At 42.4% G+C, this 12780-nt stretch overlaps 1 protein-coding gene across 2 annotated transcripts in view; it reads left to right on the forward strand.

Moving 5' to 3' along the window:
• The window catches only part of csmd1a (CUB and Sushi multiple domains 1a), a 152612-nt gene that overhangs the window by 93113 nt on the left and 46719 nt on the right, over positions 1 to 12780 (forward strand). For both annotated transcript variants that reach the window (XM_070551618.1, XM_070551619.1), the window contains exon 3: positions 4906 to 5018. In XM_070551618.1, the coding sequence (XP_070407719.1) occupies positions 4906 to 5018 (113 nt within the window). The remainder of the gene's footprint in view (positions 1 to 4905; positions 5019 to 12780) is intronic.

The raw sequence follows: 12780 nt of genomic DNA on the forward strand, positions 1-12780 counted from the left end.
CCTGTACCTAACAATAACCAAAGGGTTGCAGTTTGCTTTAATTGGTTACTTGGCAAGATCAGTCAGAACACTTAAAAATTCTTTACCCTCTCTGTCTCCTGTTTGCTGCTTTTTATTCTATTACTCGAAGGGCGTGTAGGAACAAGGCGAGGTGGGAAGAGACAAAGAGACACAAAGAGGTGAAGCAACAGGAGAGAGAGAGAGAAAGTAAAGCTACACTAAATAAAAGCCCCATGCTGTGTGAAGCACACAGGGGGAAGGAGAGCTACAGAAACAGCAGAGGAAGAGACAGATGGTGGTGGACAGATAGGGGGCTGGGCAAATCGAGGTACATTTTTCTGTCTTCCTCTTTCTTTCTGAACGTCGTACTGGTTCCCTGACACACTAATCAGGTGGCGGGAATGTGTGACAGCTGCTTTCAGGGCTGATGCAGTGTGTTCAGGTAGAGGCCGCATCTGTCCAGCCAGTTATTGGCCCTCTGTTCCCGAGCTCATAAGCCCTTCTTCTGCTCGTGTTGTTGCTGTGACTCAGAAGCAGGGGACGCTGTAGCTGCTCCAACAGCTGGCGCCTCCACAAACACACCGGCATTTCTGGTTGGAAACCAATACAGATGTACATCTGGATTTTATCTGAGTCACCTTTTGTAATTTCTATTCATAGAGCTGCATTTGAGTTATCTTCTGTCCAAGCATGCAGATCTGACCTTGTTTGGCTGTGGAGGCACCTGCTGTCCCCACCTATCCGAGAAGGGAAAACATTCTGTTTATCTATGGAGAGTAAGTCCGAATGAAGTCACCATATCATCATTTTAGCCGTAAACGTTTTCAATCTTTTTCTCTTCAAACAACCCAAGGTCCCAGAGGGTCGGTCGTAAGGACAACAGCTGGATCTGTTGCTTTTCATGGTATCATTTTCCAAGGTTTGATTTGTTTGTAAAGTTCTTTATTTACCTCTGCAACAGCATCCACAGCAGAACTTCCTTCAGTTCTTCAAAATAAGAGTCCTAAACATGCAAAACGTCTGAATTAGGCCTCAAACTACAACCTAACCTGCCAGAAATCCTGGATCCATCAGATGACGTGTGAGCTAAAGTGATTTTATTTGAACTCTATTGAGAATAAATTAGGCTGCATGGTGGTGCAGTTGGTAATGCTGTTGCCTCGCAGCAGAAGGGTGACTGGTTCCAATCCCACCTCTGTGGCATTATTGCACAGTTAGCATGTTCTCCCCATGCATGCATTGGTTCCTCCTGTTTACATTCATGTCAGGCTGATTGGACAGCTGAGTCATCTCTAGGTGTCAATGATTATGTGACAAACTGAATGTCTTTGTGTGTCCCTGTGATGGACAAAGACCTGTCCAGGTTGTCCTTCACCTCACACGCAATGGTCCCTGGAGAAAGTCACCAGCTCCCTGTTGCCCTGGTGAGGATGAAGTGATAAAAAATGAATAAATGGATGAAAATTTCTATTCCATTCTATTCTATCCTGTATAAGTAACATGAACTTAATTGGATGGTAGCAAGGTCCAAACTAAATCATTCAAGTTAATGCCTGAACGATGATGGGAGATCATTGCATCTTTAGATTTTTATGCAGGAAAATGTCCCATTCATTTACATGATGGAGGCTGGATTTAAAACCTGTGGTGGAACCAGCTAACAGGAGTGGGTTGTTTTGTTTTAGCTTCAACTTTTGTGTTCCAGTTTGCTTTTATCTGTATGATGTCAGAGGGTGCCTTTAGCCAATGGACAGGAACAACAACAACTAAAAATGGAGGTCAAATCAAATGACAGTTGTTTTAGTTGCTAAGAATCTTCGACGCATTGAGAATAAGGTTTCAGTAGCTAATAATAAACTCGTTATTGCTGCTGTTTTATTTAGCTATTCCTGTGTCTTTAACTGCTGACGTTTTACATGTTGTTGTTTAGAGAATCTGGCCTTCCTCCCGAGGGGAGATAGAAGTTAGTGCCTTAGTTGAATCTTAAACAGACGTGTGATTTTGTTGCTGACCTGCTATTGTCCTGTTATCTACGTTACAAGGTACCTGAGTCTCAGAGGACAGCATGCCTCTTTAATTGTCAGAGACATTTCTATTTCCATCCTGCTGTAGAGAATGCCAGATGTTGGAGAGGTTTGTGTTGTCGTGCTGCAGACACACTCAGGTGCTTCTTGGTTTTATAACAAACCAAAGCAGAAGTCTTTAATTTAATTTATGGTTTAGAAAACGACATTTTTCAGGTTAGAGATTAATGCTGCTAGTCATCATAATGGATCATGTCAACAACAACATTTAGTTAGTGTCAATATTTTTGGTCTGTATCTGAGATGAAGTGTTTTTGAAGAAAAAACGAGTCTAAAGTGTTCATGTACTTTAAGCTGGCCAATGATAAATTATCATTTTTAACAGCGCAAATTTTATTTTACTTATTGCAAAAACAAAAACAGATGCCCAAAAAAAGCCTAAAGCCTTTAAAATATTCTTTAAGATGTGGAGCCGCTGTGACTTGGTTTGACTTCATCCAGCCTGAAGTATCGATGACACTCCTTTTAAGACACTTTTATTGTGAAGGTAAATTGTGTTGGAATAATAACTTTCAATAGAAAACAAATGAATGAACTTATATATCCTGGTTAGGATGAACTCCCCTTTTAAAAGGAGGATGTGACAGCAGATCAGACGTTTCCTGTTTTTAAATATGAAATCTTAGTCAGATGTATGTTTCTCGCTGTGCAATTATTATTTCATAATATTTAATATTTTCTGAAACCTAAACTTTTAAAGGAAGTTTGAATAAATGATGACATATTTAGTGTTGTGACAGCCTCACATAGTTTCTGCATTTAAACCAACATTACATATTTCGGTTTGTGGTTTATTTTTTTGAATGAGGTTTTTGTTCCTTTCGTTGTTGAGGTGCTTCAGCTCTCACTACTCATTTTTCAGTCCAAATATTCCACATTACCCATAAGGCCATGCTGCAGCAGTGCATCTGTTCCCTCTCATCCTTTTATCTCATGTTGCCTTAGAAGCACATCTTTATTCCCCTCTACACGTTTTATCTTCACTGTCAGTGCAGCTGCACGATAAAGGGGCAAAACTTAATTTAATAAAAACTGATTTAGGTTTTTTCATGTTTCTCTGGAGCTGTGATGGGTCGAAGCTTTTTAGCCTCCTTGGGTTGCTGTATTGCACTCAGGCCAGTGTGTGCCATTGATGTCCTCGCGAGCGTGCACTCTACCACCGCTGACTGTTCTGGGTTTTCTCTCTATTTTGTTCAGCCAACATTTAGCCCCCCCACCAAAGTCCCTTCTCCAGACTATGGGTTTAGGGGACAGTTTAAAAAATCCCCCAGCTTGACATCAGACTGTGATTCAGTGAAATTTCATAACTTCCTAGAGGAAAAAGCTCTGAAGCCTTTTTTAGTGTTGTGGCTCAAAACCAAGGTCAGAATGAACTCATGACTTTGTATCATTTCCACGTGAGCGTTAAGACTTTTCTCCAGGCTGCAGGGAAACACAACTTGTGTATCAACCAGTTTGTTTAATGAGACTTTTTCTTTTAGCTCCAGAGAATATATATGCACTCTTCTGTTTTTCTCTACCTTTGGCTGTTTAGACTGTAGCCCATGTGGACGACCTGACCAGATCCACCCGGTCAGAAGCGTTATTTAGTAAAAGGATAAAAAGTGTCTTCTACCCTTTCTGCTTTGGTATTTGCTTGCTGTAAAAAAACCACCAACAAAGATTTATCTTGTTCAACACAAGCTTGGCTTCATTTTTAATTTAAACCACAGTTGCTGTTAAATTAAGCACAATGGTCTTTTGAGTGATTGCACTTCTAACAAGGTCACATTCAAGTTATGTTTCCTGTGTTTAAAACTGCATCACGACTCACTCCTGGTAGTGTCCTGGCATGCAGCGAGTACCTGCAAAAAAGGGTAATTATTTACTGCACAGTTCACAGTGCTGTAATTGGAAACTCTATTGAAGCTGTAAATACAGCACCCTCTCCTCTGCTGTCACTAGGAGAGTTTCTTTTTTACGCATTTGGCCCAGCGTGGACATTATTTACCTGGCTTATTGTCAAGTTGAAATTCAGTCTCAAAAGGGCTCCAAAACTAGCAATAAGAAGTAATGGAACACGAGACAACTACAGGGCACACGTTTAGTTCCTGTTCCCGCGGTAGAAGGTCGATGGAACAGCCGCGGCTCTGCTGAGGAATGGTCAGCTACACATCTTTTTTACGATGCCGTGAAAGCAAATAGATTTGTTTGGATCTGCACCTAATTTGAAATGCAGCAATGAATCAGTCTGTAACAATGCTGCAAGCTTTCAAACAGCTCCAAAACAATGAGGAAGGGTTCCCATTTGGGTGGTTTATTATAAAGCATCCAGTGCATCACTGCCTGATGGATGGGGTCTGCTTTCATTTGACTCAGCATGCTTAACCTGTTCTGATGTCTTTGTTCAGTGATTTTTTCAGAAATGTATTTGTGTTAACTTATAAAGCTGTAATTTACTTTAAACTAGGGATGTCCGATATTACCAATCTACCGTTATTATTGGCCGACATGAAATTATACAGATTATACATCAAAGTCTTTAACTTCTTCTGCTCTCACTCTGAATGGCTAAATATGACCTGAGGTCTAGTTTTGGAGAGATTTTTATTAGTTTGACTCAACTGCCCTAACTTCAACTGAAGTAGTTTTCAAATTATGCACAAATTACAGATGAAACTGGGAAAATTAGAATCTGGTGCAAAGGTCTGTTAATGCCGTAATCCAGCTCCGACTGAGTAATAAACCTCTACATGTTTAATCTATTGAGTTCTTCACTCATCTGCATGATGACAGCAGTGACATCACATCCAGCACTGATGTTGCTTTCTCTTACCTGCAGGTTAACAGGATTTTCCATCCCTGCTCCTGTAACCAGTTCTGGCTCCATTTTTTCGTTGAGGCTTACCAGTGACTTTGCAGTAAGCGCTCATGGATTTAAGGCAGCTTATGAAGGTAAGAACAGCATCATTTTCTATTCTATGACTCATATTGATATGAAAGACATCTGTTTTTGCACAAAACGCACTTCCCTTCCAAAGGAGTTCTCATTTAGAGGAAAAATCCATCAAGCTGGGGACGAGAGACCACTTGTTCCGAGGGGAGAGGAGTGTGATCACACCTGATCACCTCTGGGATGTCTTCTGCTGAGTTATTGAAGCATTAGGTGCTTCAATTAAGCAAATTATTCCCATATTTTCCAAATCAACATTCCTTCCCCACAAAATAAATCCTGAGCCTTTGCAGCTCCAGAGGTGCATCTGAAACTGCGTAGCAGATGGCGGTTGGAATTAGTTGAGTTAATTGATGTGCCGGGATAACTGTAGAGGCAAAGCTGACAAGGGAAGATGCAGCAGAACATATAGAAGCCAGGGTTATTTGCTCTGGCTGCATATGACCTGTGGGCGACGGTGGCACAGGAGTTAAGTGCTCGCCCGTAATCGGAAGGTTGCAGGTTCGAGCCCCGCTCAGTCTGTCGCTGTCGTTGTGTCCTTGGGCAAGACACTTAACCCACGTTGCCTGCTGGTGGTGGTCGGAGGGACCGGTGGCGCCAGTGCTCGGCAGCCTCGCCTCTGTCAGTGTGCCCCAGGGCAGCTGTGGCTACATCGTAGCTCATCCCCACCAGTGTGTGAATGTGTGTGTGTGAATGGGTGAATGACTGATTGTGTTGTAAAGCGCCTTGGGGGGTTCCAGGACTCTAGAAGGCGCTATATCAAATACAGGCCATTTACCATTTAAAATCAGTCCATTTCACGACGTTACACCTTTGTGCTCAGGCTAACCATCTTCACCATCCCCACCGTCTTCCTCCTCTCATCTCCCCACCTGCCCCCAGATGTGAACCTTCACCTTACCATCCACCCATGTGTACACTATCTGGGGGAACAGATCTGGTCTCACCCCACTTCACCACCTTTAACTGTGTCCCTAACTTTTATTTCTTCTCTTGCCTTTATGCTGAACTGGGTGGGTAACACATTTCATTACCCGTGAGGTACAGCTATTTCCTTTTATTTGAATATTGAAGGGTTGAAAGGACAGTGAGAAATGTTTTCCAATTTATTCAGTGGCAATTTAGATGACTTGTTGTTTTGCCACTTTTGCACTGTGGGAGTCAGATTATGGATTGAGCCAGTGCTGTGATATGTAGACCATAACATTCTGTCTCTGAGGCCTATCACTTATTCCTTAACTGCCTGGCGTGGCAGCATATTACCCAGAATGCAGCATGAATACAAACAAGAACAAATACTTATGAAATTGTATTTTCCTTCTCCTGGATGGTTAACAGTAGTCATGCAGAATGCATGATTACAACAGAACATGGTGGTTCAGAGTTTATGACTGAAATCAGCTGTTACAGATTCAATAAGGTAACGCTTTCACAAGTGCTTTAGTCAAGTCAGCTTTAACAAAGCTTTGTTCCCAATTTCCTTGAATAAGTATTTTATTTGCACTCACAGCTGCTTCTGCAGGTATATCTGTTTGTTTTGCTTAACATAAATATCTAATCAGCCAATCAGCTGCAACTCAGGGCATTAAGGAAAGGTGAAGACAACTTGCTGAAGTTCAAACTGAGCATCAGAAGGAGGAGAAAATGTGATTTAAAAGCCTTTGAATATGGGACAGGCTGGTCTCAGAATTACGATGCTCTTGTTATTCACAACTATCGGTAGGTTTTATCAAGTGGTCAGAGGAGGGGACACTCCCCGTGAGCAGCAGTTGTGTAGATAAAAATGTCTTGTTGATGTCAGAGGACTATGGTCCAACTGGCTCTAGGTGATGGAACGGCATCAGCAGCTAGTCACTGGTTCCTACCAAGGTCTGCAGAAGAGCATCTCTGAAGTACTACATGATGAACCTGGAAGCAGCTGGACCACAGAAGAAGAAAACCAGACCAGATGTCTCTCCTCTCAGCTAAGAATAGGAACCTGAGCCTTTGATTCACACAGGATCGCCAGAAGTGGACCAGAAGAGACTGGAAAAAGCCTTTCTTGATCTGATGAGTCTGGATTTCAGGTGTCGGGTCAGAATTTAGTGTCACCAACATGAAAACATGGATCCATCTGGTGCCTGGTGTCATGTTTCATGCTGCTGCCACTGGTGTGATGGTGGTGGTGGTGTTCTTGTCCCACTTGGTACCCTTCAGGACCCCTGAGCCTGGTTTAACCACCACAGCTAACCTGAGTATTGTTGCTAACCATGTCCACTCCTTTATGACCACATGGACCCATCACCTGATGCTACTTCCAGCAGGATCATGCACCATGTCACAAAGCTCAGATAATCTCTAACTGGTTTCTAGAACATGACCAAAGATAGACGTCTTCAACAGTTACCAGATCTCAGTCCAATCCAAAACCTTTGGAATGTGGTGAAACGGGAGCTTCTCCTCATGGATGGAGCTCATGCTGTCGTGTCAGGATGGAGCAAAACCTCCGAGGACCATAACCTCTGAGGAATGTCCTAACTAAGTCACATTTTGTTCCAGGAGACACATGGAGCAAGTGGCATAGCTTTACCTAAAGCTAGCATTGTGCACATCTGTAACGCTAATAACAAACTTTACTGTAAAAGCTAATAGGCTAACACTTTTATTGATGAAACCAGCACTTTTCTCCACTTCCTAAACATTTGAATGGAAACAATTCTTCCAAAACCATGTAAACTTTCTTGAGTGAAAAACTTTTTTCCTTCCAAGAGTGAGCTGGAAAAACCAAAAATCTGAATCTTAACTGAGCTCATCGGGATATTTCCATAACAAATCCTTTTTTCACATCCTAATTTATCGTGGAATGGCTCTAGCGTTGGTTTGCACATGAATATGTATGCACTTCTCGTTCTGATGCCTAAAACTGTGCAATGTTTAAAGAGTTTCAGAGATAATTGAATCTTGCTGGCAATTGGATTAGACTTACCTGTGTATGAAGGACGTGGAGAAGGACACATCCAAACTGAATCTAATCAGTCAACAGTGCATCAATCTATCGAGTATTTCCCTGGATTGTTTTACTGATTAGAGCCAACTTTTTGCAGCTCTGCAAGTGGATTCCAGCAATCTCAATGCTTAAGGGATGATAAAAAGGTCAAGCTGCATGTATTAAGGAGCTGAGCTGCAGAGAAACTTCTACAATGCATCTAAACAACGGCTTCTGATGCTTTCTGAGGGACTGGCTGCAGATTGAGGCAAAGCTAATTGCTTATCCTTTGGTGAAGGTTGTATACGTGCAACAAAAACATGGCAGCACCTATCTAAAATCTGCCCTGACGCCACTTTAACCTTCACTTTATAATGGAATAGTTACTTAAAGACAGCTGACCCATAAAATGTAATTTCACATTTTTTCCTCCCTGGATCTTGTCCTCTGTCTGCCCGTGTTGTTGCAGATTGTCCACTGAGCCAAAAAACTACGTTTGTGTGTGCTTGTTTGAGCGTGAGTTGTTCACCAGCTGCCTGGCACTGCGATCTAACATGGCTTCACTCTGAACTCTTTTCCCCTTCTGCATAAAAAAAGGCCCTCTCTGCTCAGCAGCGAGCGAGCGAGCGAAGCATCAGGCTGGGAAGCCAGACTACACAGGCCGTCCTGTGGGGAAAGCGTGCTGCCCCCGCGCTCACAATCCTGCCACTCCGTCAAACTTCCATCCTCTTCAAAGAGCTACAGCGTCATTAGTTATACAGGAGAAATAAATAGCTCAGCCCCAGAGAAATCTCCAACCCAGCTACCTCATTTACTAGTTCACATAACTCACGCTTTACCACAGCGGAGATGGGTAATGCAAGCCTGCATCATTTCTGTTGTCTGGGAATCTGGATTTTAGAGCCGAGTTTTGGTAAAATAACAAAATCCTGCAGCATTCATGTCTTTGTGTGGACTGTTAGTCTTCAAAAAAGGCTCTTCGTTTCCACATTTCATTAGCGTAGGATGCATTTTTAGTTGCTGACTGGTTAGAAGTATTTCCATCATACAAAATGTGTAGTTTTGCAGATCAGGTGATGCTCAGCAAGTCTTTAAGTCATTCACTGACATCTTAGTTTCCTTTTTTAGACACATTTTCCTCCCTCTGAGCTAACAGGACCCCCTCGTTGTTTAGGAGCAGGTGTTCTCTCAGGGTTCGGTTAGATCAACACTTTATTTAGGGACCTCTAGATACCAATAGTTGTTGGCTGACCGTCTAAAACATCTGAGGGGCTTGCTTAAGTCTCCATAAAAGTTGGAGGTCGGATTTAGCTCAGCTCTTGTCGAAATTGCTTCATTTCATTTCAAATCTGTTCAAAGCAAAAGGTTAATTTATTATTTAACCAGATTCTTTGAGATAATTGTGTTTGCAAAACTACTCCACGGCCCTGACTGCATTAAAAACAGCTAAAAACGATACGTCAACAAAAACTGTAACAGTCTAACTTACCAGGATAATTGGGTTCATTCCTCCCATATGGCTCAGCTCAGTGACCTTTAGTGGTGGAGCGTCCGCCCTGGGACTGGGAGATCAGAGGTCAAATCCCGGTTGGGTCATACCAAAAACCCAACACCTCCCTGCATGACACTCAGCCTTGAGGGGCTGGATTGGGGGGTTAAACTACCAAATAGTTTCTGAGCGCGGTCGTGTCTGCAGCTCCCCACTTTCCACGGGGATGGGTCAAATGTGGAGGACAATTTTCACCACACCACACCAGTGTGTGTGACACCTGTCTAATCTTAATCTTTAGAGGGAAGGTCCTGCTTGAACTCAGTTCAAGTTGGTCTTTATTCTGTTTCTAGGGGCCAGACCAGTTCATCTATAAATAATTATGCTCATAGCAGAATGCACAATCAGCTTTAAGGTTGTTGGATTTTAAAGTTAGCTTCCTCCCTGCTGAATCTTCTCAAACAGATTTTCAGCAGCAAATTATTGAGGACAGTTGAGGACAATCCTTGCATCATGTGATTTCCTCCTGGAAAATATCACATTTTTATTTAGCTGAGTGCAATTTGCCCGATGTCCCAGCAACATCTGGTCGCTGAAATTAGAGCTCTCGTCAGGCTTGAGGTTCACAGGGTACAATCTGCTGTTTGGTGTGATTTGTAACACACTCTCAACACCAGACGACAGTCTGAGTAAAGTCATTTTATACTGAGATAAAACATGCATTAAAAAGCAAGTTTCACCCCCTCATGAAAAGAACTGCAGTTCAGCTACACAGAAATTAGACGACAAACAAAAAGATCGTGAAAGTTAATAGAAACAGGAATTCAGAGGAGATCAGAGAGGCAGCGAGGCTGCGAGATAGAAAAACAGGATTAGTCTGGCTCAATAAACGATGCACATTTTGTTTTATTTCAGTGCTAATCTAATATTTGTAGCTTTTCCAAAGTAAATCTAGTCCATCTCTGTCTCACATACAAGGCTGTCTCACAGAGCTAAAAGTTTCAGAAGTCACGACAGAAGTCCAGAACACTTAATCCCTGTGGTCATGTGTGGGTCTTCCTACGGATCTGCTCCCCAACCCTAACACTGGCCTGAAAAGCCAGTGCCATGCTTCTTTATGGGAAGCATTGCATCTGGGAACTCTTCTATTCACTTAACCCCACCCCTGACAATTCTGACCGAACCAATCAGCGCTGTGCAGCGTACGTCTCACACCGGAAAGCTGAGTTTCTAATAAAAAACAGAGATGGCACCTGAAGCGGAGTTCTCTGCGGCTCTTTCCTCTGTTCTAAATGACTTGAACATCCTTAAAACCACAAGTAGAAGCACTAAAAGCCTTTCTTCTAAAAAGAGATGTTTGCGCCGTCGCCAGATGCCATTTTTGACTGCAGCTAAAAAAAACTACAGCGTCACGCGGTACAGTCGGCAGTTCCGCCTTTTTTCTTATTGGTTATTTTTGAGCTGGCTAGTCCCGCCCCTCGTGTGCCTCTCTGCCTGTGAGTAACTAGTTCTCTGTGGAGAATTAAACTGAGGACGAGTCTGGCAGGTCAGGCTACTAGAAACAACCCAGCAAGCATCTTTCGGTGAGGAGGAGCAGTAGCTCCTGCTGAGCTCCTCCAGATGAGGAAGCTTCTTACCTTATTACCACCTGTAGATGGTTCAGGGAGGTTCTGCTCAGACACGTGAAAAGAGAGTTACAGTAGTCTAAGCGTGAGGAGATGAAGGTGTGGATAACTGTCTCAAGTTCAGAGCGAGACAGAATGGGACTTAGCTTAGCAATGTTCCTGAGATGGAAGAAAGAAGAGCGAACAAGAGAACTGACATGAGAATCCACAGAGAGAGCTGGGTCAAAGGTCACGCCAAGATTCCTGACAGAAGGTTTGGTGTGAGAAGCAAGCTGACCAAGAGAGTCTCTGACTTTGGGAACCAGCTTGTCTGGGGCACAGATGAGGATCTCAGTCTTATCTTCATTCAGCTGTAGAAAGCTCCCAGCCATCCAGGTTTTAATCGTTTACTTGTCATTTTAGCCCAACAGTGAGTGGGAGGGGCTAACGCTGATAGCGATTGCCCTGGTCTGAATGACATCTTTAAAAATGATGGCAGCTCTCTTTTTGGGGAATTACTACTGAGTTGGTTTAAACCTGGCAGATAATATAGAGTCCGGAGTTTCTGACCCAAAGTCCGTGGTACAACAGTGTTTGATCGTATAGGAGAAAATGTTCTCCAGCACCTCCTCAGTACCGGTCCTGGAAATGTGTTATGTTGTAATGAATGCTCTTCTCACTCTGGTTTCCATCTGATCAAAAACACTCGGAGTGTTGACTGTGATAATCATTGGCATCTTAAGCTAAGCCTTTGTAATTATAATTCTGGAACATTCCTTGATTTAAGACCTTGCGAGTACTCCACTCACCTCACTGTGAGCATACTTGACTTGGCTGGATGTTGTGGAGGTAATTATCACGAACAATATGATTTTTCATTTTATTTAACAGCTCCACAATCGAAGCAAATGCACTAAAGGACTGATTTTAGTCTTTGATGAACTTAAAGCTGACCTTCTCTGAATCCACCTGTTATGATTTAGTTGAATAACAGTATGTTTTGCTAATGAAGTGTAATGTTGTTGTTGCATATGAATAACTGTAAATCTTCCTCTCTTCACCAAGCTATCAATAATTCATTTCAATTTGCATAATATATTCTCTAAACTGTGTGTGCTGTTTGTAGTGGGAGGTTGCATATTGGAAAACAAAACTTGGATGTTGGAGAAATTTGTAATGAGTTAAATTATTTGTGTTCCTTCTTCACTGCAGGTAAAAAAAATAAATGACACAACAAATAAGAGAAGATCAGATTTCAACATGCTTGCTCTAGAATCTAAAAAACTGCAACAACGTTCTGTTATTTTTAAGGTATCCGTCCATCCATTGTCTGAACCTGCTTTGTCCAAGTATGGTTGCGGGGAGGGGGGGGGGGGGGGGGGGGGATCAGGCGGGGTACGCCGTGGACAGAGAGCCAGTCCATCACAGTTATTTTTAAGATATTTAAGATCAATTCAGACAAACACAACTGTAGAAACCATTGATACATTCATCATCTTTGCTGCAGACTTTTAATAAATAATTTAGCGGAAAAACAGCTGACGGTTTTTCATGAGAAGATAAATAGCATTCATTAGAGATCACATGTATTAACAATGCAGTTCTGAACATCTGCAGCAAGAGCAAAAATCCTTCCTGGAAGTTAAATTTAGAAATCAAGCCTCAATCATCTTCAGCGTCAGCGTTTCAAACACACTCCATCTTTT

The sequence above is a fragment of the Nothobranchius furzeri genome, chromosome 5, assembly GCF_043380555.1.
Source record: "Nothobranchius furzeri strain GRZ-AD chromosome 5, NfurGRZ-RIMD1, whole genome shotgun sequence".
NCBI classification, from domain to species: Eukaryota; Metazoa; Chordata; class Actinopteri; order Cyprinodontiformes; family Nothobranchiidae; genus Nothobranchius; species Nothobranchius furzeri.